At 37.9% G+C, this 25,085-nt stretch overlaps 1 protein-coding gene across 2 annotated transcripts in view; it reads right to left on the bottom strand.

The window, feature by feature from the left end:
- Nucleotides 1–14,499: 14,499 nt before the first annotated feature.
- The window catches only part of Lis-1 (LisH and WD40 domain-containing Lis-1), a 252,082-nt gene continuing 241,496 nt past the window's right edge, over nt 14,500–25,085 (bottom strand). For both annotated transcript variants that reach the window (XM_067154626.2, XM_067154627.2), the window contains exons 8-9: nt 20,398–20,593; nt 14,500–16,029 (exon numbers count right to left, since the gene is read on the bottom strand). In XM_067154626.2, the coding sequence (XP_067010727.1) occupies nt 15,956–16,029; nt 20,398–20,593 (270 nt within the window). In that variant the 3' untranslated portion in view covers nt 14,500–15,955. The remainder of the gene's footprint in view (nt 16,030–20,397; nt 20,594–25,085) is intronic.

Below are 25,085 nucleotides of genomic sequence, written 5' to 3'. Positions count from 1 at the left end.
AGGAATCTGCAACAGGATCAAGATGCCAATCTGGAAAAACAAGCAATTTTTTTTGCCATATCTGCCATATCCAGCAGCCAAATATAATATTCATCTTGAACAGAAGCCTTCTGTTTGCATCCAGAGGTAACCTGCCAAAGAACACAGCCACTTCTCTCCAAAAATTAAAAATTCCATTTTATGAGAGAAAATCTTATTACAGATTGTACGAGATTTTCTGCAAATTATGCAGTTGCATTTATACCTGAAATCTTAATTTCTGGCTTACAATTAATTTTCCAGCAAAAATTATGAAGTATATTCAATTATTATATACTGTAAGTTATGTATTCCAGACCTTTATGGTCACCCTCAATGGAGGACAGACATGTTTCTAATAAATCTTACTTCTACACTATTATACAGTAAGTATGTGTGTTGTTGTAATCTAATAAAGGATAGTGGTCTGTGGTTTCATGTGCAAGACATTTACCTGCTAACATCCTTTATCACATCTTGTTTCGTTGAGGCCCCTTGGATTACGTGGTTCCTAACTAGGGTGAGCTTTCTTCTTAGCCCAGTACTCTTCATCTATGCGCTGTGGGTTGCTTTCCTTCCCCGAGTCCACTTCACTCCCACTCTAATGCCTAGCTTTCATTGTGCAGTTAATACTGCGGCAAAAAGCTTTATTTAAATTGTATCGTAAGAATATGACACTAGCCAATTATTTAACATTGAAACGCCATAATACATGTATCAAACACATATTTAATGCAAAGAGACGCGAGTCTTAGAAAGCCTTCATCTCCTCTCTTAATCACCGCATATCTGCAACATCCCTTTGGAATGCCATTCGCACACTCACCTGTGTTACTTCTGTGCACCCTGCGCATTCAATTATTCTGCCTAATGCAGTCCTTTCTTTCCTATATACTTTAACACCTGACTTCACAATTCCTCCCGTCCCACATCTTCTCAATTTTCTGTTTTACTTCAACCCATCCAGCTGTCCGAGTTACAGTCCGTAGTTCGTCTCCGCGTCCTGATAATATCACACTATGCTCCACCTTTTACCCATTCCGGTCATCTTGTTTTACTTTCTCTTTTTAATAATATCCTCCCCACCTAACAGGTGCCGACACAGTGGAACGACTTTTCATTTAGTCCCAATTCTTAAACCTGGGAAAGATCCCATTTCTCCTTTAAGTTACTGTGGCATTGTTTTAAGTTCCTGTATTAGGACACTTTCAGAAAATTCTACTACAGTATCTTCTATGGGTTATGGAGAAACATCAAATCCTTCCTAAATATCAATGTCCCTTTTTTAAAGGACGTAGCACACAAGATCCACTCAATATTCTGTTGACCGATCTACTAGCTAGGCATCATAAACATAGTACTATTACCATTTTTCTTTATATTCAAAGGGGCTTATGATTCAGTTCCTTTACACCCGTTTTGGACTTGCCTTGATTCCCTTGGTTTTCCTTCTGCTTTTATTTCTGTATTAGAACGCCTATATATTTCTCATACTGTCATTCTCAAATCCCCCTGCTCCCCGTTTCCGGACAGACACGTTTCACATGGAGTTCCACAAGGTGATATACTAAGCAGTATCCTCTTTGTGCCTTATATGCAAGATTTAGAACGTATAATTACAAAGACCGCCCGAGTATTAGCTTATGCCGACGACTATGTTTTATATGTATCACGACAGTGCTGACGTGTAGGAGTAAAATGGAGTGTGGCCTTCGTGAGGTTGTTCTCTGCTTACATGAACATAGCTTCTCACTCTCTCCTTTTAAATGTGCTACAATGATTTTTACCCATACTCACGCACCTAACCGTTCTCCTCTCCTTCTTGATCGTCTTACCATTCCCTTTGTCATTCAGCATCCCCACCTTGGAGTCATCTTAGACCACAAATTATCGTGGATTCCTTATGTTGATTTGCTTTAATGTAAAACTAATAATTTTATTACTATACTACGTACGATCACCTGTCGAAGTTGGGGCGCTGACCCCGTTATAGCTATTCTCCTTTATAGAGCAACTATTCGATCCTTACTAGATTACTGCGCCCTTTATATAGACATCACTTCTGTTACTACCCTAGCACGTTTAAATACAATAGAATACAATACTGAGCACTACGTGTCTGTTTAGGAGCACTTAAAACTACACCAACCAACGCCTTATTAATAGAAGCTGGGGAATATCCTTTAAAGATGAGGTGACAGACACTAGCCGCTAAGTAATCCTCAAACATTTTACTGTCACCTGGTCTCAGTTTATCCCCAAGCTACGACTTTTACATTCTTATTCTTCTTCTCAACCTCCCCGTGGAAATCGTGTCCCTACCTTTTGTTCCCTTATGTAGAGAGAAGTTGAGCTCCTCCGGTTACCCACATTGCCCTTATACTCTATCCCTTAGAACAGTCAAGTCTTTTTGTCCTCAAGCCATTATATCAACTTCTGAATCATTTTCTTGTGTAACAAATTCTACTCATCTTTCCCCCTCTTGCAATTAAACGTATTCACCTTTCCCTCTACACAAGGGAAGTATATATATTGACGGGCCAAAATCAGTACATGGTGTTTGAGCAGCCTTTTTAACCCCTCAACCTCTCTGAATTTTCCATCCCTTCTGCCTTTTCTGTTTTTACTGCAGAACTGTTTGCTATTCGACAAGCTCTCTTTACCATCAGGTCACAGGCATACGATGGGGTTACTATTTTCACGGATGCACAAAATGTCCTGCACACCTTATGCTCGCCTCTTTCTTCCCCTAATTGGTACTTATATGGCGTTCAGTATCTCTTATATATCCTTACTTGTTTACGTAACTCTGGTTTGGGTTCCCAGTCACTCTGGTATCATGGGGAACGAGACTGCTGATAACGCAGCTAAACGAGCATCACAACAATCTTCCCCTCTTTCTCTAACGATCCCTCTTCCTGATCTCTTGCACGAAGTATGGACTATATCGTATCAACAATGGCAGTCCAATTGGAATGCATCGTCACCCGAGAAGGGACGTTTTTATTATCAATTACAACCAGTTATTCCTCCTAAACCGTGGTTTTATTATGGCACGTACTCTCGGCGACATATCACATCTATTATACGGTTACGTTTTAATCATGCTCTTACCCCCACCCCAATATAAAAATCGTTTTCATCTTTCTCCCCCAACTTCCTGTGCTTGTGGCTTGTCTGATACAGACAGTAATCACCTCCTGTAACAATGTCCTGCTTTTGATATTCCCTGCCAGCGCTTCCTATCCTCTTTGCTTAACAAGAACATCCCCTTCCCCACAAGTATTTCGTGTTTATTACCCTCTCTAACTCCTACTCTTGTTAACAGCCTAAATCAGTTTCTTGATGCACATATTGTATTATAATCCTTTGATGGCCTCTTTGTGTTAGCTCTTGCATTGCAAAATGCTTGTCATAATTTTCGTGGGATACAGATCTCCTTAACCTCTGTCTTATATGAGGTCATGTTCTGTGCGAGTCCTATCGTGTGTTCTTCCATCAACTACAATTTCACTGTTCATTGCGAGTGATACATGTGTCAGTGTTGAAATTAATAATCTAGTTTTGTGACTGGATGATAACACGAGTCCAACCACACCTTTCAAGAAAAGGAAGCTTTCATTGTGCAGTTCACAACATATGCTTACATCTTATTTGTAGTCAAATCTACTGTTTGTGATACGGTCCAAGCTCCCGGCCAAGTAAAATAATAAATAATGCTTCGTTTGTACGCAATATTCTCTAAGATAAGACTAAGTTGGTCGTAATGTTCTTATTCAAGTTTATGCAGTAAAGCAGCGATTTATGTCTTAAAACTCTTTGGATTATAGACGTTCTAATAAATTAAGTCATGGCTGGAGGCTGGGTATGGTGGTACAGTATTAACGATATTCGCGATTCGTTTGCCTTTTATACCGAGCGTGGTACGGCACGGCAGTTAGTTCGTCCTCAGTTCTTCGTATTCGGTAAGTGACTTTTGGGTTCGTTGATATCACAAAATATCATCACAGCTGAATAAGCCATAAACAGCAGTGTTGTGATAGCGAAAAGAAGGCCGATCTCTAATATTCGTTGGTTTGTTTTTATTGAAACAATCACACAATTAAAGGGTATAGAATTTGTTTGGTTTTGATCCTTCGTTTTATGTATTATACCAAAATACTGCTAGTGTATATTACACATTTTGTAATATCAGTCATCAGTTCTAAACATTAATCATGGTTCATATACGATAAATAACTATTCAGAACTCGGGCTGCAGGCTTTTGACAAAATATATTTTTACACATTTTTGTATGAGAATGTTATTTTGTGCAATAACTGCTGATGCTATATTATCAAGCTTATGTTCATAGTTACCGATACATTGCACAGATAGCAGCACAGCAAAATTGGTCTCTAGAATCTCACGAGTCTTGAGATCTGGGACATTGGTCTTAAGAGCATTGACCACCACTAACATACAACACTCATCACATCGTACTTTCTTCCAGCAGCACAATAACCAATTTGCTCTGCCTCTCTTCTTTAGCTGTGAATGACCTTCGACGAGAACTCTCACCAGCTATCCTAAAAATGTGCTACTATTTAAACTGACAACATAGAAATGACGCGTTTTTCATTCGTATCAGGAACCAAGCGGATCGAAAAACGCAAACATCCAGATTTCTGTAGGTCGGGAGTACTGTACCAAACTTAACGCAAGTAGGTAATGCCTCCAACCCTACTTTTTGCAGCTGAATTTTGAAAAAATGAGACTATTATTTGTATGTATATATACACTATGTGACCAAAAAGTATCCGGACACTTGGCTGAACATGACGTACAAGTTAGTGGTGCCCTCCATCGGTAATGCTGGAATTCAATATGGTGTTGGCCCACCCTTAGCCTTGATGACAGCTTCCACTCTCGCAGACATACGTTCTATCAGGTGCTGGAAGGTTGCTTGGGGAATGGCGGCCCATTCTTCACCGAGCGCTGCACTGAGGAGAGGTAGCGATATCGATCAGTGAGGTCTGGCACGAAGTCAGCGCTCCAAAACATCCCAAAGGTGTTCTATAGGATTCAGGTCGGGACTCTGTACAGGCCACTTGATGGCAGGGATGTTATTTGTTGTGTTACCACTCCACCACACGCAGTGCATTATGAACAGGTGCTCGATCATGTTGAAAGATGCAATCCCCATCCCTGAAGTGCTCTTCAACAGTGGGAAGCAAGAAGGTGCTTAAAACATCATTGTAGGCCTGTGCTGTGATAGTGCCACGCAAAACAACAAGGGGTGAATCCCCCTCCATGAAAAGCACAACCACACCATAACACCACAGACTCCGAATTTTACTGCTGGCACTACACACGCTAGCAGATGACTTTCACCGGGCATCCGCCACACCCACACCCTGCCATCGGATCGCCACATTGTGTACTGTGATTCGTCACTCCACACAACGTTCTTCCACTGTTTACGCTGTTTACAAGGCGTCGTTTAGCATTGACCTGCGTGATGTGTGGCTTATGGGCAGCTGCTCGACCATGAAATGCAAGTTTTCTCACCTCCCACCGAACTGTCATAGTACTTGGAGTGGATCCTGATGCAGTTTGGAATTCCTGTGTGATGGTCTGCAATCGCCTGCCTATTACACTTTACGACTCTCTTCAACCATCGATCAACAGACGAGGTCGGCCTGTACGCTTTCGTGCTGTATGTGTCCCTTCACGTTTCCACTTCACTATCACATCAGAAACAGTGGACCTAGGGATGTTTAGGAGTGTGGAAATCTTCTGACACAAGTGACACCCTATCACCTGACCACGTTCGAAGTCCGCGAGTTCCGTGGAGCGCCCAATTCTGCTCTGTCACAATGTCGAATGACTACTGAGCTCGCTGCTATGGAGTACCTGGCAGTAGGTGGCAGCACAATGCACCCAAGATGAAAAACGTATGTTTTTGGGGGTGTCAGGATACTTTTGATCACATAGTATGTATGTATGTATGTATGTATGTATGTATGTATGGTACAACACCAGCATTTACCTGGAGTGAAAATGATGCAAACATGGTAAATATATTGTATGTATATAGGACTATTTTGCTGTCAAAAGCTCAAAGGATTTACACATTGCAATTTCTGCTAAATGGGAAAAGTAAAACTCCTTTTTATCCATCATCAATTGGTCACTGGGTAGGGAAACAAGTTGTACTTCATAAGGAAATACTGGCAATAAGTTAACAAGGGGGTTTGAAACCACTGAAGACTCTAGTAATGAACAGCCTCGACGGTTAATAACATGGCAACCATACAAATTATTTCAGGTATGAATTAAGACTTGAACTGTTGTCAACACTGTCACACCGGGCGAGTTGGCCGTGCACGAAGAGGCGCGGGGCTGTGAGCTTGCATCCGGGAGATAGTAGGCTCGAATCCCACTATCGGCAGCCCTGAAGATGGTTTTCCGTGGTTTCCCCATTTTCACACCAGGCAAATGCTGGGGCTGTACCTTAATTAAGGCCACGGCCACTTCCTTCCAACTCCTAGGCCTTTCCTATCCCATTGTCGCCATAAGACCTATCTGTGTCGGTGCAAAGTAAAGCCCCTTAAAAAAAAAAAAAACTTTCACGAGATCAAAACCCTCATGTCTTAGGTCAATTACTGTGCACTGAAACTCTAATCAATGTCAGATATCACAGCATTTGTTCCATCCTGGCCAGGAGCTATCAAGATTCTGGCATGGTTGTCCGTGAAGTCCCCTCTACTGGCAGGACTCATTAAATGAACTCGGCCAGAGCCACAATTACATCCTCCCTTGTAGACTTCTGCAGGAGATTTAAAATCCGCAAAAATGTTGACCCCGTTAGTTCTCACAGCACTGAAGGGTTTCATTAGTCTATTGAGACTATTGAGACTATTGAGAAAAAGAAGCGGACAAAACGGCGCGCAGCAGCTTCATGCAGCACAAACGCATATGAAGTATCACCGAGGTGCAAATCAATCTCAGTTAGAAGGCAGTCATAAAGACCTCGCAAAAGGGTTTCAAGATGGAACAAGTATTGTTCTGACAAATAATTGAAATCGATTCATTCTTAGTACCTTATGAAAGAAGATTGCATTTTGAAAGAAATCCACTTAGAAGCAAGAAGTATTCATTCAGCGGACAGGAATAAAACTGCGAATTAAATATATAAATATTTTTGAAGGATTCACACATGCATAACTACAGACCAAGTCAAGTTGTGGAGAGAATCGAGTATCTTCCAAGTCAAAAATATTAGAGAGAAAAATATTCAAGCCCGCTGCAAGATTGGAGGGAAAGGGCGAATTCCTGTGCTATAAGCAACCGATAAGTCAAGAATACTTAAAATAATAACTAGAACCAGCAATTATCCTGAGGAAAAGATATACGGTATTTAATAAAAATAAGCCAAGTTTGAATAAATATACAGGCGCAGTTTCGAGATTAAAAAAATAACACATATCTGTTAAGAGGCTTAAGATGAAGGACTCTTATTTATTCTGCCCATATAATATCGTTTCTACTTTCATGAACGTCTGCAACATGATGACAGCTGCCTAAACTAATGGGGAGAAAATTGCCCAGGCCACCATAACGAGGACAACTATTGCCATGCCGTGAGACCAGCCGTGACGTTTCCAGAGGCGGAATCCAGCTACATGGAGATGGCATAGCAAGCAAGCAGAAGCCAGCAGCTGCCAGAGACGAGATATGAGATAACCTTCCAATATAAAAATATTAGTAGTATTTGTTGAAATTAATTTATATCAGTGGAATATTTCCTATAAATGAATCCTATGTGCCAAATTATGAATATTAGTGGTAGGTCCTAAGCATATAACCGCGATGAGTGCTAATTTAAGTAACAGATATACTCAAATGTGTAGTGACAGGGTCAGGTTAACATATGTGATGTGTGTATATTGATTTAACATATCAATCTACACAAAGTTTAGTTAGCTATGAACTGGGAGATATTGAGAAGAATAGATGTATTGCAGAGCATAGTCTAGTTTTAGAGGAAACTAGATCGACTGACATGACCATATTTAAGTAATAAGAAGAAATGGTTCACACTTAGAATGTGTGTTTATTACGAAGAATATATCGCCGAGGAAGTTTCGGACCGTAACAAAGATCATATTTAAAGGAAGAGAAGTGAGATTACATACGCAGAAGGATTAATAAGAGATGGATTTGAATTATGTGGTAATAAGAATGTTGAGATGTAATGTTTGTTTCGTCATAAGGTTATATGGAGAAAGTTGTTACGGATTCGTATGATAGATGGTGATGGATAATAATTGAAATGAAGGTTACAAGGTTAGGTCATATTGAGATGGACATGGGAGCAAGAGTCTAGCTGATGTCGATTTGTGATGTAACGCAACAGGTTATATGTGTAGTTATTGAACTTCATATGCTAATTGGTGCAGAGGTAGGGATATAAAGAATTATCGTCCTACAGAGTTAATATCTCCCAAGTAAACAGTAGATTGAGGAATTAGATTACATTGAATTATTGGCACAGTGGTATACAAAATGAGATTATTTATGATTGATGGTAGGACATATATAAATGATTGGCACAATTTCTCAGTTAATATATATTGATGGATTATTTTATGAAAGGCACTGATTGACTTATATATGATTTCCACTGTCGTGAACGTGTTTATATAGCAGTGTTAATACGGTATTTCTAATTGTGATTTTTTTAGGGTGTGGTAACAATTTTTTAGCCACAATAAGGAAACTTGTTGAATATCTCATATCTAGTAAGTTACATACGAAGCCCCAAATATGAAAAATCCTCCTTATCCATATAAAATAAAGATAATGATCTTGTATAAGAATAATCCAATGACAAATTATGAATTTTACTAATCAATTTTGAACATTGAATATTAATATTCATGTTGTTGAAGTGGTTAGACTAACTTTCCATTAGTTGAGCTGAATCACAAGTTTGGAAGGCCTGAAATGGATTTAATAAATTGAGTGAATCGTTTATTGGCAAATAGTGTATGTATAAAACGAGAGACCTCATTTCAGCTATGTTGTCAACACGAATCAATGTAAATGTGATCATTAATTATCAAATATCCATTTCCTTTTCTCTACATATTTAATTCAGTTTTGTTCCCTTTTATCAAGATTAGCATGCTAATAAATTAGTGTAAGAATTGTTTTTAGGTCATTATTTTGAAATGTAGGTTTAGATATGTAGCAGTAAGGAATGATAACCATTGATGATAGTATTTATTCACAATACAGTATATGTTGTATGTAGACGTCCACCGGCAGAGTTTTTTCGAATTGAGTGATATTTAGTGGACATGCCTTTACTGTTCAGCGGAACCTGTGATATTATAACATTTAATGATAAATGTAATATCTTAACCTGAGAAGCTACCGGGACTTTAAGCAAATGCCTACTTGGACGCAGGCATGGTGTATTATCTATATTTAATTTCCTTTGTTCAATAACTACTTTAGGCTGTTAATTTATAAATTCACCGGGCGAGTTGGCCGTGCAGCTGTGAGCTTGCATCCGAGAGATAGTGGGTTCGAATCCTGCTATCGGCAGCCCTGAAAATGGTTTTCTGTGGTTTCCCATTTTTATACCAGGCAAAATGCTGGGGCTATACCTTAAGGCCACGACCGTTTCTTTCCAACTCCTAGGCCTTTCCTATCCCCTCGTTGCCACAAGATCTATCTGTGTCGGTGCGACATAAAGCCACTAAAAAAAGAGGTTGTAGTACGCTGGTTGCTTGCAATCATCTGCAATTTCAAGTACAGTACACTGATTAAAAAAATATTTCAGTACCTTTATCTTGATTTAACATAGGCTATTTGAGAGCCTGCCAGGTGGCCATGATCGTTAAGGCGTCAAGTCTGAGTTCTAACACTGTTCGAGCCTCGTTGGTCGAAAGTGTAGCAGAGGGGGTGGTACAACTTTTTTTAATCACCAGATTGCGTGTGGAAAGCCTGAATTCAATTCCACACCTCTCCACAGCATTCATATGAAGTGAGGGCATACGATACTGTTGATGGAGATTCCTCCATGGGATGGGGATGACAAAACCTTGAGCTCACCTACTGGTACCATTCGACAGCAGTAGGCTATGTGCGAACATTGGGTTTCACCCCCTCCCTACTATTATATATGTCATTTATTTCATCTCATTGACTCTTCTGATGAATGTTGTTTATAAGTTTCATTTCCGTATTGATAGATATTACTTTACAAAAACAATATATTCTTCTGACGAAGCCGACGTCAGGAAGGGCATTCAGTCGTAAAAACTCCCTAGGAAGATTCATCTCACTTCTTTATACCCGACCTAGTAAAGAAACGGGACAAGGGTTGGACATACATACTAGGTTAATTGGGAAGGATGAATGCTGGGATAATACGGTAACATCTTTTAAAAGTAGGAATTTCAAGCATTTACTTTTTCTTCTTAAAGCCAATATTTCTTTAATGGATCAAAAATTATAATACACATCACTGAGAACAGTCATTTAATTTGGGATAGTGACTACAATATGAGCACATCTAACTATAAAACTTCATATCATAATTATGGTAGAAAAACATAATTAACAAAAACATGACTGAATCATTCAGGCTCTGAAATTAAGGAATCCGGGTGACACTGAATATTCACAGTGGTAGATCGTCCAATTTACAGGGTAGCCACCCATTTCCAGTTTTATTTCCTATTTTTGGAACACATTCAAGTACACTAATTATCAATTTTGTTGGCAACCCGTAGCTTGACGCTACACAAATCCTTAGTATAATTTCACACAATTTCGAAGGATGGATTAAAATTGTACAGTTAAATATTTCAGACATTTTATACCAATTTGCCTCTGTAGTAGGTTTAACAATGTCAAATATCATGCTGCCATAAGGTCAAATTTTGAAACTGCATGGCATGCCTTGGATCAACTGACAAGATGAGCCAACAGTCAAGTAACTACTCATGGCAGAAAATACGTTGTGCGACAAATCTGGTAAGAGATGAGAAAGAGTGGGTATGGAGGGTATCGCTGTATGGTTAAAGAGTAAAGCAGTTGAACCAAAGTACAAAGAGGAAAAATATGAGAAGGAAGAAAACTAGATCAAAAAGAGTATGGCATCATGAATAACAGAAAACTACATCGAAAAGAGTATGGCATCATGAATAACAATTTATGAAACACATGAGAATTCTGCATTGCATGCCCGATGAGAAACATGCGGTTAAGTTAGTTCCATGGCCATCTTAAGGTTGGCATCAAGTATTCTAAAATTTTAACCCATTACCCAGAACAATAAGATGAATAACATGGTTTGGCTTTATTCATGATCAAGTTTACAGTAGAAATGGCCTATTAGTACAGTATCGTATTACTAATAAAGATGGGGAAAATATAATCTGCAGTCTATTTTATCAACACATTTCTGACCCCTGTTAAATGCGATGGAAGTCCAATTCTTGATAAAACTACAAGATTAACAATATTGATAAATAATTACCTACCATCCTATGCTCTACGCCAACACAATAAAAATTTTGATACAATTTTCCTCACAAGTTTACATTCCTTATTTGACTTTTGTACTTAGTTAAATTGCAATGTTTGTTCTAGATATGAGGGGTGGCCACCCTGATTACCCTGAAATTTCACAACAGTATCAACCATGAAGTAACTAGGCACTACATCCAAACAAAAACTTATTGGCATGTAGCATTACTGTCCAGATTCTTTTTTCTACCTAGCCAATCGTCAAGGTCTCAAAAACATGGTACATGCTGTCATACATGTTAGCTTTGCTGCCATCACAAGTCTGTCAAAAAAAAAGACAGGTCTGAGTCAAATAGTTTGTTAGCAACAGCAGAACCTGCCACAATTTCTAAATTCTACTTTTCAGTTCTTAAAGTCAAAGAGACAGGAAGTATGTTCATAAGCAAGAAGATGGTGAAGTTTAACTATCCTCACTTTTCATACGCAGTACAACCTGCTCTCTAACTCAGCAAATAATCCTGGAGGTAGGACAGTCCAAATTCTTCCATTTAACAACTTCAGTAACATGCAGCACAGTCCTGGACACAGATGAAAAGACAGTAAATTCCAGGCCGGAGAGATGAAATGTTGAGGAAGTATGATAAGAAACATAAGAAAGGACAGAGTAAGATATGAAGTCTGGAAGGAAATCAGAGAAGAAAAGCTCTGACAGAATGGAGAGAAACTGAGATGGTTTGGACATGTTAAAAGGATTTTAAAAATACACAACCCATGGCGTCACAGCCCCGAAGGGCCACAGCATACCAAGTGACTGCTGTTCAGCCCGAAGGCATGCAGATGACACGGTGTCATGAGGCTTGTAGGATGAATCCTTTCGGCTGTTATCTTTGGCTCTCAAGACTATGGCGCAATCCCACAGGCAGCTTCTCAACTGTAATCACGTAGGCCGAGTGGACCTCGAGCCACCCCTCAGATCCAGGCAAAAATGCCTGACCTGGCTGGGAATCAAACCCGAGGTCTCCGGGTAAGAAGTAGACACACTACCCCTACACTGCAGGACTGACATGTTAAAAGGATGGTAGAGGGAAATAAACTGAAATGGATGATGGAGACTAAGAACAAAGAACAAGAAGCAGGCCCAGATTGATGTATTTGGCCTTTGATCAAGAACAGCGTAAGAAGTAACTTGGATTGAAACATACTTAAAGAGCAGCAATGAAGGTTGGACAGTTACACAGAAAGTTGTCATTAAAATCCCAGTCTGGCTTAAGAAGGAATTTGTTGATTACAATTAACAAAGAAATATGATGGGACAGTAAATTTTCAGCCTTAAAGAGCTTCATCCCTAACAGCAGTATTCTCCACAGGCTAGTTAATCTGAAGTTCAAGTTTGTTTTCTTCATGCGATAGTCTTGGTCTGTCTCCCCCCCCCCCTCTTCTCTCATTCTCCAAGTTTAAGTATCTTCCACTGCCATTTGCATCTCATTTTGTAAGATAACTTGTCTTCTATAAAGCTAATATTCCCCAGCCAGTCAATACGATATAATACATGTTCATTATGTATTCAGTGATAACACACACACTGATAATAACTCAATAATAATAATAATAATAATAATAATAATAATAATAATAATAATAATTACATAAAACACTGTATATGGTGAAAGATAGTACTGAAGAACTATTACATACTTTGATGACTTTTTCAGCATCTTAGTCTAAAATTGCATATATTTACTGAACCACATGATGTACATAACTGAAGACTGATTTAAATACTCTTTCTGCTACTTGCTTTATGTCGCACCGACACAGATACGTCTTATGGCGACGATGGGGTAGGAAAGGCCTAGGAAGTAGAAGGAAGCGGCCGTGGCCTTAATTAAGGTACAGCCCCGGCACTTGCCTGGTGTGAAAAGATTTAAATACTTGTAGAGCTTATAAACGGTAAAGAGTGTATGTGTGAGAGGCACTCAAAACGTTACCTAAACGGATGTCATTCTTTCAACTTTTAAGGTAAAGTAACAATATGTAATTTTAAACAAGAATACTGAAAGCTTATGAAAACATGTAACAGTCCAATTTTCTATCTTTAATTTTAATTTTTGAAGATTTTAAATTTGAAAAACTTCTTGCATTAGTGTTATATATAATTATTGAACTACATCAGCGTATATATGCAAAGTTATCATTGCAGCAGCCCTAAAAATAGGGCAATATGTATATGTTGCATAACGAATATGTAATAAATGGTATTGACTAGTTGACAATGTTAGCTTTATTTAAGAATTAGTCAATATGATTTAATAAGACTTTCTCCTTTTAAAGAAGCTTTACTCACAAAAATTCCCGTTTAGTTGGCTCAAAAACTGCTAAGTAGAATATCCTATAACTGGAAATCAACAGATCAAAATATACGGCTTGATCTGTAGTTTCAAGAGGTGTGCAGCATGTTCTGTCTGTCCGAGCTTCATGGCGCAGCATACCACACAGTCGTGAGAGCCAGTTAAGATCAATGACAGGCACTGCATTATGAGCATTCTGATTGATTATCTCTTTAGCATCCTTTCCTCTATATACACAAATGTGCTCCACAATAGGAGCATTTTCATTCAGCTGGGCTCTTCTTACAAAGATTTCAAAAGCAATGATGAGTGCATCTTTAGTTAAAGTCTGTTCTGACATAAAATGCAGAAGCATGTGTAAATATTAGCAACCTTATATTTCTTTTTCAAGCACCTACAATACAGTACACGAAGATTCTAAGCTTTTTCTTTTATAAGTGTCTAAAAAATGTTAATTCAGAAAGGAAATTAAGAGGAATAAAACAAAAGCATCTGAACACAGTTTTACGAAAAACATTTACCGTATTTCTAGAAGAGTATAGCTTATAATTACGAGTTCCACTGCATTAGGTGACTTCTGAAAATGTACAGCACTGGAGGAAAAAAAAATCCCTGCATTTCCAGTTAAAATTACTACAAATTACAAGACATGAGGTGTGTGTATTGTAATGTATTAAATATAATAGTCATCATCTCAGTCACAAGACATAGTTACAACAGTTCTACAAACGTGCCATTCTCTCTCGCGCGCTCTTTCTTCAGTAATAAATTGGCATCATATTAGGACGAACAATGGTAGAAACGTATAGGACACTGAATTCCTATCTGGCATTTATATAGCTTCACGTAATTCATATTTAATTTAAAATTATATAAGTATTCTATCTTCTTTCAAATAGAAGTATATATAATGTTCTTTTATTCTACTTTTTCCATTGCCATCATGTGGAAAGAAATAAATAAATACTGACATAGTAACTTGAAAAAAAAAAAAACACATTAATTTCTTTATGCTACAAAATATAAGGTTAGGAAATATCACAAAATTAAATAAAAATCTAATATAGTAAAAGTGTCAAAATAAAATGAAAAAGAAAGTACCATGAAAATTAAAACAAGAAGCAACTGTAACCGCTTAGTTCCTTATTTCTTCTGTTTTTCTTTCTTTTTTTTTTTGTACATAGTATTGATAATCTACAGGACGTTAAATATACGAAACAGAATTGCAACAGGGCGCCACACAATTTCAGCAATTTATAAGTAGGTTTCAAAATGTATTTTGTGGGACAACACAAACCAGCGACTCAAGAAACCTACTACAATATGGACTGAGGCTAAAGAAGAAACCATAAGAGATCCAGCAAAAGTGTTGAATCACAAAGAACAGCAGTATGTTGATGAGCCAGTCAGTTCGTAAGTTTTATTACTGTTCCGTAAGTGTCTAATTCAGTTTTCAATCCACATAAATAGTGAATTTTCTACACCTACTTCACTGTACGCAGGAAGAAGACGATGTCTAAAAGCTGCACTTGTACAGTCATATACATGTGTTTAGTGTTGAAGGAGTGCACTAGAAGAAATAAAAAGGTGGGACAGAAAAGAGAAGGAGGGAGAAGGTAAGAGTTGAAGGTAACAGAAAAGTGCAAGAACTGACAACTGGAAACAAAACAGAACGGGAAGAAACATGATTAGTAAATCATTTGCTGGCTCCCTTCCAGGTTCTCTTAAAAACCTGATAATAAGTGAAGCAGTAGGTGAAATACAACTGCCACAAAACTTTGTGCAACAAATTATCTTTCCTCTAGGAAGTAGGGGAGGAGAGGTGGTACTATACAGGTAAGGTGGCCTCCCCACCGACTGTCCGAGTCGAGGGAGGACGAATCGACTCAACTCAACCACAAGCAAAAAATAAAAAGTTCTTATCATTAAGGTTTTGTATATAAATTAGGAGTAACAACTGTATATGCACAATGATGGATGCTACTCTGCGTGACTGGCTTCTTCCACCACACAGCAGCAGGAGGAGGAGTAGTTGGGGCAGCGATGGAGAACATCCAAGTTAGCGACATTCCCACACCTTCACTGTCTGATCTACACTGCCTGTTATTACACAAGGGTGAGTCTTGTGGAAATCTGAAACATGCAATATCATTAATTAATATCATTGTCACCATTGTTTGCTATCTTACTTAGAATATAACAATAAAATACTGATTTCTCAGCATGGCTTCAGAAATGTTAATGCTGTAGTTGATACTATGAACAGGGCATGAATGTTTGAAGTCTGAAGGCAGTAGCTACTCTACAAATTTTGTTAATACTCTCTTCCCATACACTTGTCATCAATGTATCTTGGATAGACGAATAAGAAACAGAGTAGAGGGAAAATCGGCAGAACACCAGTATGGATTCCAGAAGAGGCAGGTCCACATTTGACCCAATATTTACACTGCATCAAATGGAAAGGTATTGGGAATATGGAAAGGACATAGTAGTAATGTTTCTAGATATTGGAAAGGTATATGAGTGTACCATGGAATTTGGTATGAAAAACATTGACAGAGGCACAGATTGGGAATGAAACCATGCAGATGGTAATAGCATTGTATCAAAATTACGAAAGCTGTGTTAGAACCAAAATGGGTCAAACTGAATGGTTCAGAGTTGAGACAGGCTTAAGACAGGGAAGTGTATTGTCTCCCTTACTCTTCATTATTGTCATGGATAGAATTCTACATAATATCAAGGAGAAGATGATGGGCGAGCAAGTAAAGTCCATGCTCTTTGCTGATGACATAGTTTGGGGAGATAATGAAGAGGAAGTACAGACATAAGTTGATGTATGGAATGAGGAGATAAGAAATTTTGGAATGAAGATTAGTACTGCGAAAAGTAAGACTTTGATCATGACAAGAGGTAATAGAAAATCCAGAGAAGTGATAAAAATAGGAAATGAACATCTTGAAGTAGTGAACATTTTTAATATTTGGGCAGCGTGATATCACAGGATGGAAATTTGGATGGAGAAATTGATTTAAGAATACAGCAGTCTGCAAGTTTCTACCAGTGTGTGAGAGACATTGTATGGAACAAAGATGTGCCAATGAAGTGCAAGAAGGTTTCATACTCCTATTATAAACCTATACTGACCTATGCTTCAGCAGCCTGGACTAAGCGGAACCAACGTAAGATACAAGCAGTTGAAATGAGGTTCTTGAGGAGCATACAGGGAAATACAATACGAGATAGAACACAAAATGAGGAAATAAGGAGAAACGTGGGAGTGTGTGAACTTCAAGAAGAGACTGATATAACAAAGCTAAAATGGTTTGGACATATGATGAAAATGCAAGTACAGAGAATACCAAAGAGAACATTCATGTATACAGAGACTGGAAAGAGGCCTAGGGGATGTCCTAGAATAAGATGAAGGAGCTCTGTTGTGGACTGTATTGCAAATAGAGGAATCGGCAGCAATGAAGTACTAGAAGAGGAATGGTGGAAAGATCGAGTAACGTGGAGGGCTTTGGTACACTACCCTACCCAGAGAGAATCTGGAAAAGGGAATGGATGAAGAAGAAGACTCTCTTCCCATAGAATTTTCACTGTACCCGTGGATATACATTTTCACGGTGCATTTTCCTCTGGTCATGCAAAACTAAGGATTGCTTTTTCAACCACACAGAGAAACCCATGACCCATTTCTTGTTGATGCTACAGGACAGCATCTGTTAACAATATTTGCACCTCTGAAAATGGTCTAACCAATCTTTGTTGAACTTCCTTTTAAACCGAAAATATGTTTTAACGTCTTGATGTTTTCTTTTTTTTTTTTTTTTTTTTTTTTAACAGGAAGGTGAACCAGTTTCAACACTGTTACATTCTTTTGTACTGGAGATGCAATTGCATATGGGATAGAGTCCAGTTATCACTTTTTACAATCTGCTTTATTTTGCACCGACACAAGATAGGGATAGGAAAGGGCTACGAATAGGAAGAGAGCGACTGTGGCCTTTAGGTACAGCTCCACCATTTGCCTGGTGTGAAAATGGGAAACCAGTGTAAACTATCTTCAGGGCTGCCGACAGTGGGGTTCAAACCCATTTTCTCCCGAATGCAAACTGATAGCTACATAACCCAAACCACAAAGTCACTTGCTCGGTCCAGTTATCACTAACTTCTCCATTTTGAATATTAGTCCTTTTACAAAAGGACATTAAGATTACTTTGTTTTTCTCCATAGCAGTAATTTTATTGCAATAGAATATGAAACACTTCTAAACTGTAGACTTTACTGAACATACAACTCACGAAAAGTACTAGTGACGAAAGATTTAAGCTGTTCTAAATACAGTGAAACCTCATCAAGACGTTTCTACATGGGCAAGAAAAAAGAACGTGTTAAGGGAGAAAACGCACTACTGAATACATGAACAAAAACTATCCAACAGGGATATTGAAGCACTAAATACAATTTTTTCCCGACATAAGGGATTGTATGTCATTTCCACGGGTACAGTGAAAACTCTATGAGAAGAATCAGAACTTACTCCGATAGGGCTTCTAACATAACAATAGTGCACTGAAAAGTGTTAAAAACACCAAACAACAAATATGAAAACATCTGATTGGAGCCCACAAAAATATTGAAGTATTATTGCAGATCATACTCTTCCTAAAACAAATGTTAGTGGAAGCCTTTTATTTCAGACCAGTGGGTTATTACAAAATTATCTCTCTCATCACACACTTAGACAATGAATTGGAGGTTATGCACGGCCATGTGACGACTGCAACAGAATGACTTCAGCCACAGTTTTGAATTTAAAAAACTTCGACTGACCAAGTCAGATTCGAGTGATCGAGCCCGAACTGGAAGGTGCAAGTTTCAGATTCTTGCCACCTCTGTGCGCTTAAAGATGTAGATGTCAGTCAACTTGCCGACAGACTTTAATTTTGTTTTCTTTAGTAGGGAATTTTACGACTTATCTGTATCCATAATTAGGCTATAAAAAGACAAATATGCACCAAGCTGATCAACTTCAACGTTCATGTTCCAGATGTAGGCTATCGCGCGCTATTCTCTACGTATCACTGTGCACCTAAACACGAAATACAATTTCTAACTTCTGAATGGAATGTGAAATACAAGCGCAAACAGGATTATTGTGTTATTCTGCAGTTTCACTGCTAACCGTCAAGCAAAACTAAGCATTTCTGAGACTAATGGCTTGCTCCCCGAAGATGCAATTTATCCTGTGAAGATTAAGAATTCAAGGCCTTTTCTAGTTATCACGCAACTGCGGCGAGGGCTCTTACTCGAGTTGGAAATCGCGTTCCTTCCACAAGGGATGACAAAATGACATTTTCAGGGCTAGGAAAAATGTAATCATACTAAGCAGTAACAGCGAAAATTAGTGATGTGATAAGTGAGGTATTTTTATATAGATTTAATACGATGAGAATAGGGACTTCGAATTTATGACGATCTAAGCAGGAAATCGTGTTAATGAGGAACGCACTAACGAGTTTTCACTGTACTCAATAAGGAAACAAGATTTTTAATACTGGAACACACAATAAGAAATGTAAACTAGTACATAATCACTACAACCCACTGTCATTATTTTGTGAAGCGCCAATATTTTATAATGTTAAAACTTTGTCACCTGTTTCAAATTCTCAATGCATTTGCACATGGGATACAGTCTGGTTATCACTAACTTTATTGTGAATATTAGTTCTTTTAACAGAAACTTTAGGACACTCCATAGCATACTTAATATATAACATCCAAAGCATCTAACTGTATATGCTAAGAATTATTATAAAAATTAATTATGGTACAAAAGACATTGACTTTAAAGGGTCTGAATCTCATTTTACTGATAATGTTATGGCTTTCTGCCCCACTATCTACTTTTACCGTTTTCGGAGACGCCAAGGTGCCGGAATTTAATTCTGTGGAAGTTCTTTTACATGCCAGTAAATCAACTAACACACGGCTTCAAATACAACCAGACTGAGCCAGGATCCAACCTGCCAATTTGGGGTCAGAAGGTAAATGCCTCGACTGCCTGAGCCCCTCAGCCTGGTGAATCTTACTTTAGAGGCTGAAGGTAAACAACATACTTTCAAGAAAATACAAAATACAATCAAACTGGAGTGATATTACAACAGGTGTACCCCAAGGTATGGTCCTCAGACTACTACTATTCATAATTACCTGTTGCTTCAGATGTGTGGGATTCATTCCAGTTTGATAAGCTTGCTTCTACAAGTCTTCTGTATACGACTTGATTTGTCCCTTGTTTGTTCCTGAACATTACTTTTTTTTTTTTTGGGTAATTAAAAACTATTCTTAAATATTACTCCTCTGAGACATAATAGACTATTTTCCTGGACTAGAAATAAAACACCAGGCTACAAAAACCATCTCTGTTATACCTAGAGTTCCTTTTCTTTCCTCAAGTCTTTATTTCGTTACAGATAAATACTCACCGACTGAAGTACAAAAATGCTGATGAGCCTCAACGATCTTGAGGCATCGCTTGTTGCGTATGTCCCACACTCGCAGTGTCTTGTCGTCACTGGCACTCACCAGGTACTTTCCGCCGGGGTGGAACACCACGCCTCGTACCCAGTTGTCATGACCCACTAGAGTAAACAGGCACATCCCAGTACCAACGTCCCACACCTTTGCAAACAAACAAGACAGTTTGAGGTAATTCCACAACATAATTACAACTACACTGAAAGGAAGCAAAAATGCTCTTATCTTACTTCTAAAACAGGCAAGTCATTTATCATATCCAAACATATTCACGGGTCCAGATCTTCCAAGATTCAGCCTCTTTTGTTAATTCAGGCTACTGAAGCTGAAGAAGGTGAGACACTAAGTAATGAGATGTTACATGTCATTACATGTCACTTGCACTATCAGGCCCTATTTTAATAGTGATGGCAGATTGTTAGATTCTGCTTAGTCATGAGCATGTAATTAGTAGCAATATCTACAGTACAGCCCTGGCAATTCAACTTTCAATGTAATTTGAGCAGGTCTTAAGAAAATAAAGCTTTTACAAAATACAGAAAATCTTGTTTATACATTTCTCACTAGTATGTTCAGAAACCTACCCCAAACTATTACTATACATTAACAGGCATCTTTATGCTGATTTTAGAAGAGCCTGGACTATGTTTCTTCGTTCATTTCTTCATTAATTGAGGTCGCGAAAATCAGTAGCCGGCTGATTGTTATTGCAAACAGTAGTACATATGCCAGTATATCAATCCTCACCTTGTTTTAATAGTTAAAATGCTGAGCGAACCCGCTGAAGATAATGATGAAGTGCCTGAAGAGACTGTACCAGTGACGACTCCCAGCGAGGGTTTAGCAGGGCTAGACGCAGCCTTACGTTACTTCAAATAACAAGGGGAAGCTTCCTGCAAGGTGCAGTGACACTGCAGCTCCAAAACGAGGCTACTTTAAACCAAATGGATTGGACAATTTGTTTACAATTTAGCTTTGTGTTTCTTTCAAAAATCCTGAGGGCCTATATCTAACAAAGTTATATACTGCATCCTTAAACCTCTTTTGTATGCATTAAACATTTATTCACACATTACCATTCGATTCGCTCTTATTCCCGTGAAAGCCAAATATTAGTAATTCGAGATAGCTCTTCCCTCAATTAGATCAAATTACCAAGGTTCTACTGTATACATAAACTTCTATAGACTATACTATCACAAGACTGAATGGGTATGTTGTTATTCTTTGTTGCAACCAAGACTATGAGAGGAAAAGGCAGAAAAGTTTCTGAAGTAACAGTAAATAATAAAATTAGATGATGGCACACACCATCTTTTAAAAATTAGCTTTGCAAAATGCAATAATAATAATAATAATAATAATAATAATAATAATAATAATAATAATAATAATAATAATAATAATAATAATACCAATAATAATAATAATAATAATAATAATAACAATAACAATAATAATAATAATAATAATAATAATAATAATAATAATAATAATAATGGTGTGCGATATCTGCAGAGGCCTGTGTCTGTAAGGATAGGGCCTTCCTAGGACGAAATCTATAGCTGAAGAAAGTACGAACCAGAGAAAATAACAAATGAAGGTTAAAATCCTCAAAACCAGGAAAAATCGAATCTGGGACAACTTGGATCTAAGGCTAGCGTGCTAACCAGTTAATCACAGAGCCACAAATGTAGCTATCATTTTGAGTGGAAAGAAATTTTCTCCCCGATGACTGATATGGTTATGAAAACTGCAATAGGAAATGGAACAAATGACACATTTTTCAATGTGCATATTTGCACAGCCTGAAAGAAACCCAGAATTCCATCTTGGGTAGACCATTTCTTAAACAATATAGGGTGGCATAGGGTGAGGACAGGGTTGAAAAGTAAATCATCAACAATGTTACTCCCTCGATGAGTGTTATAATGGCTAATAGCTTGCAACAAGTAGTTGTCACTTTTGAATATCCTGGAACTATTAAGTCCCCGGTTTAATGTCTCACTAACACACAGAAGGTTAAATGATGTAATGATATGAGGATGGGAAGGGCTACAATTGAGAAGGTACCTTAATTAAGGTACAACCTCAGCGTCTGCCTGATGTGAAAACAGGAAACCAGGAAGTCTATAAATGCATGTACTAATGATGCAATGAGAAGAAATAATTTAGTTTTATGTGACAGTTGATACTGTGATTGTAGTTGCAGGATCTCCAGACCTATGTGGAGTCAGAACTACAGGAATGAGACTTTATTTCAAACACCCCACATTCATTGGACAAGATTTATACCATGTATACCTTGGTTAAGTCGTCAAGACACCAACTGACAAGGTCTAAATTTCAATCACAAATTCAGTATCAAGATTTATACTAATACATATCACATAAATAATGTTATAGATATTAATTGTATGCCCATGAACTTATTTCCCATTAAAACAAAGTTATTCACTAGATCAATAGCTAACAGACAACATTCTTATGTAGTTATTTACAATGTCATTTACGATGATGATGCTTGTTGTTTAAAGGGGCCTAACATCGAAGGTCATCGGCCCCAATGTCACAACATCTAGATTATCAGTGTTAAACTTGATAAGTCAAAACTGGTTAAGACTTTTTTTTTGGGGACTGAAAAAATGTCATGAAGAGGGAACGTACAAAAAAATGAAAAACAATTTCGCTGTTAAATTTAAGGTTAGGTTTGAACGTAAAAATAAATATGATGAAAACAAAGAACAAATGAAATAAAGAAATAATACATTTTAAGAACACCAACATAATAAAACTTCAAGAAAAACCATTCTTAGAAACGCGAACTATACACGTCGCTAACAATTATCTTTAAAGTTGTAACAGGAAGTCCAACATCTGGGCGATTTGCACACGTTTCATGTGTGGTTTAGCATCTACAGTCTCAATAAACTTTTATTTTTCATCATCTATAAACTGTCCAGCTTTCTTCTTCTCCATAACTGAATGTCCTGCAAACCACTTTGCATAAGAACAGTAGGCCTAATTTATGTACGTTGTTACACAATTATTTTACGAACGTTAAATTAAGCACCAACACATCAGCTGTATATGTAAGAACAATAGGCCTAATGTATGTACATTGTTTCACATGTAAGTACAGTAGGCCTGATTTATGTACACAAGTCACTCAGGCCTCTTTCAGATGGCACGGGAGTAAAACGCCCCCATGTGTATGCGCGGGTTCCCCTGCTTCTGCTGACTCTTACACGCACAACGGATCGAGTAATGCAAAACACCCCGGCTTTCCAGCAGATCCTTTTCAACACTCTTTACAGTCATCATCATCATCATCATCATCATCATCATCATCATCATCATCATCATCGATGTCCCACTCCAATCGCCCGGGTGTGGTTACTCTTTTCAGTGTGGGTAATAAATATGGTCCATCATAGTCTCCGTTTACCTTCTACATTTAAGAAAATAAAAAATAGTTCACGTATACTATGTCCTTCACATTTCGTTAGAGGAGATGAGTACAATTTAGAGGATACTCTCTCAATAACGGGTCTAAATGATATCACGCTTTCCGAAACAAGGGACCACTGGTATTTCCGTCAAAAGTTATTAAGTTCTCAATGTCTATTTCGGGTTCCATAACTGCTTTAATCACATAGGAAAAGAAAAAAAAAAAACCCCCACATGAATAACTTTTAAATTCAAAATGAGAAATAAATACGTCAAATGGGTGAGAACGGATCTATTTTTGTTTATAGTCTAAATCCATTTCTACTTCCTTATCGATACTATCGGGTTCTGATATAGGTCGCAGAACTCATGTTGCAAGTATGGCCGATCCACCGTGTATGATGGATGACCTGTATAAAACCTGATGTCCATTAACAGGTAACTGTGGGTGTGGGACCGCAACTCGCCATGGGCTGCCCGCTGAAACATTTCTCCCGCGCGCTGTTACTCCCCATCTATGCATCATTTGAAAGATTCTATTTGAACAATTTGTTCTTAGTTTAGGCCTAGGTGGACTGGGGGCTAAACACTGAAGCATGTCGAACCCACGCCGTCTGAAAGAGGTCTCACGAACGAAAAATTAAGCAGTTTCGACTGTATGTAAAGAGATTTTGTGATTTTCTCCAGCAAATTGTGCAGTGGTATGAAAAAACATCAGAAATGTAACATCACATCAAAAGTTAAGCATAAAATATATTTGGTGCAGGCAGGAGAAAATGGATGCAATTTCTAAGAATTGACCCATATTTAAGAAGATACAGCGCTCTGTAACTTTACAGTAAAGAACATCTCAACTCGGGTTAGTGTTACGTATCCCAGTTGCCATTGTTTAAAATGTCATCACACTATGTCAGCAGGCTTGGATAGAAGGCAAACACGGTCCAGCAAAAGATTGTATATGAAGAGAGGCAAAAAAAAAAAAAAAAGTATTGCAACCAGGATATAAGCAATGATTCTTTTAGACAACTTTTCATTCCACCTCTTCATAATGTTACAGTTCCACTATAGTAAATTAATATAGTAAGTGGATATTAAGATGATGAACTACATTTTCAGCAAACCACAATGCATAATCATTTCACATTTAAATGTGAACAAAAGTAGGCATTTCATTCTTTACATTAAA

Source organism: Anabrus simplex, chromosome 10, assembly GCF_040414725.1.
Source record: "Anabrus simplex isolate iqAnaSimp1 chromosome 10, ASM4041472v1, whole genome shotgun sequence".
Classification (NCBI taxonomy): domain Eukaryota; kingdom Metazoa; phylum Arthropoda; class Insecta; order Orthoptera; family Tettigoniidae; genus Anabrus; species Anabrus simplex.
Note: the sequence above shows the minus strand (reverse complement) of the source record. Positions and strands in the feature narration are given on the sequence as shown.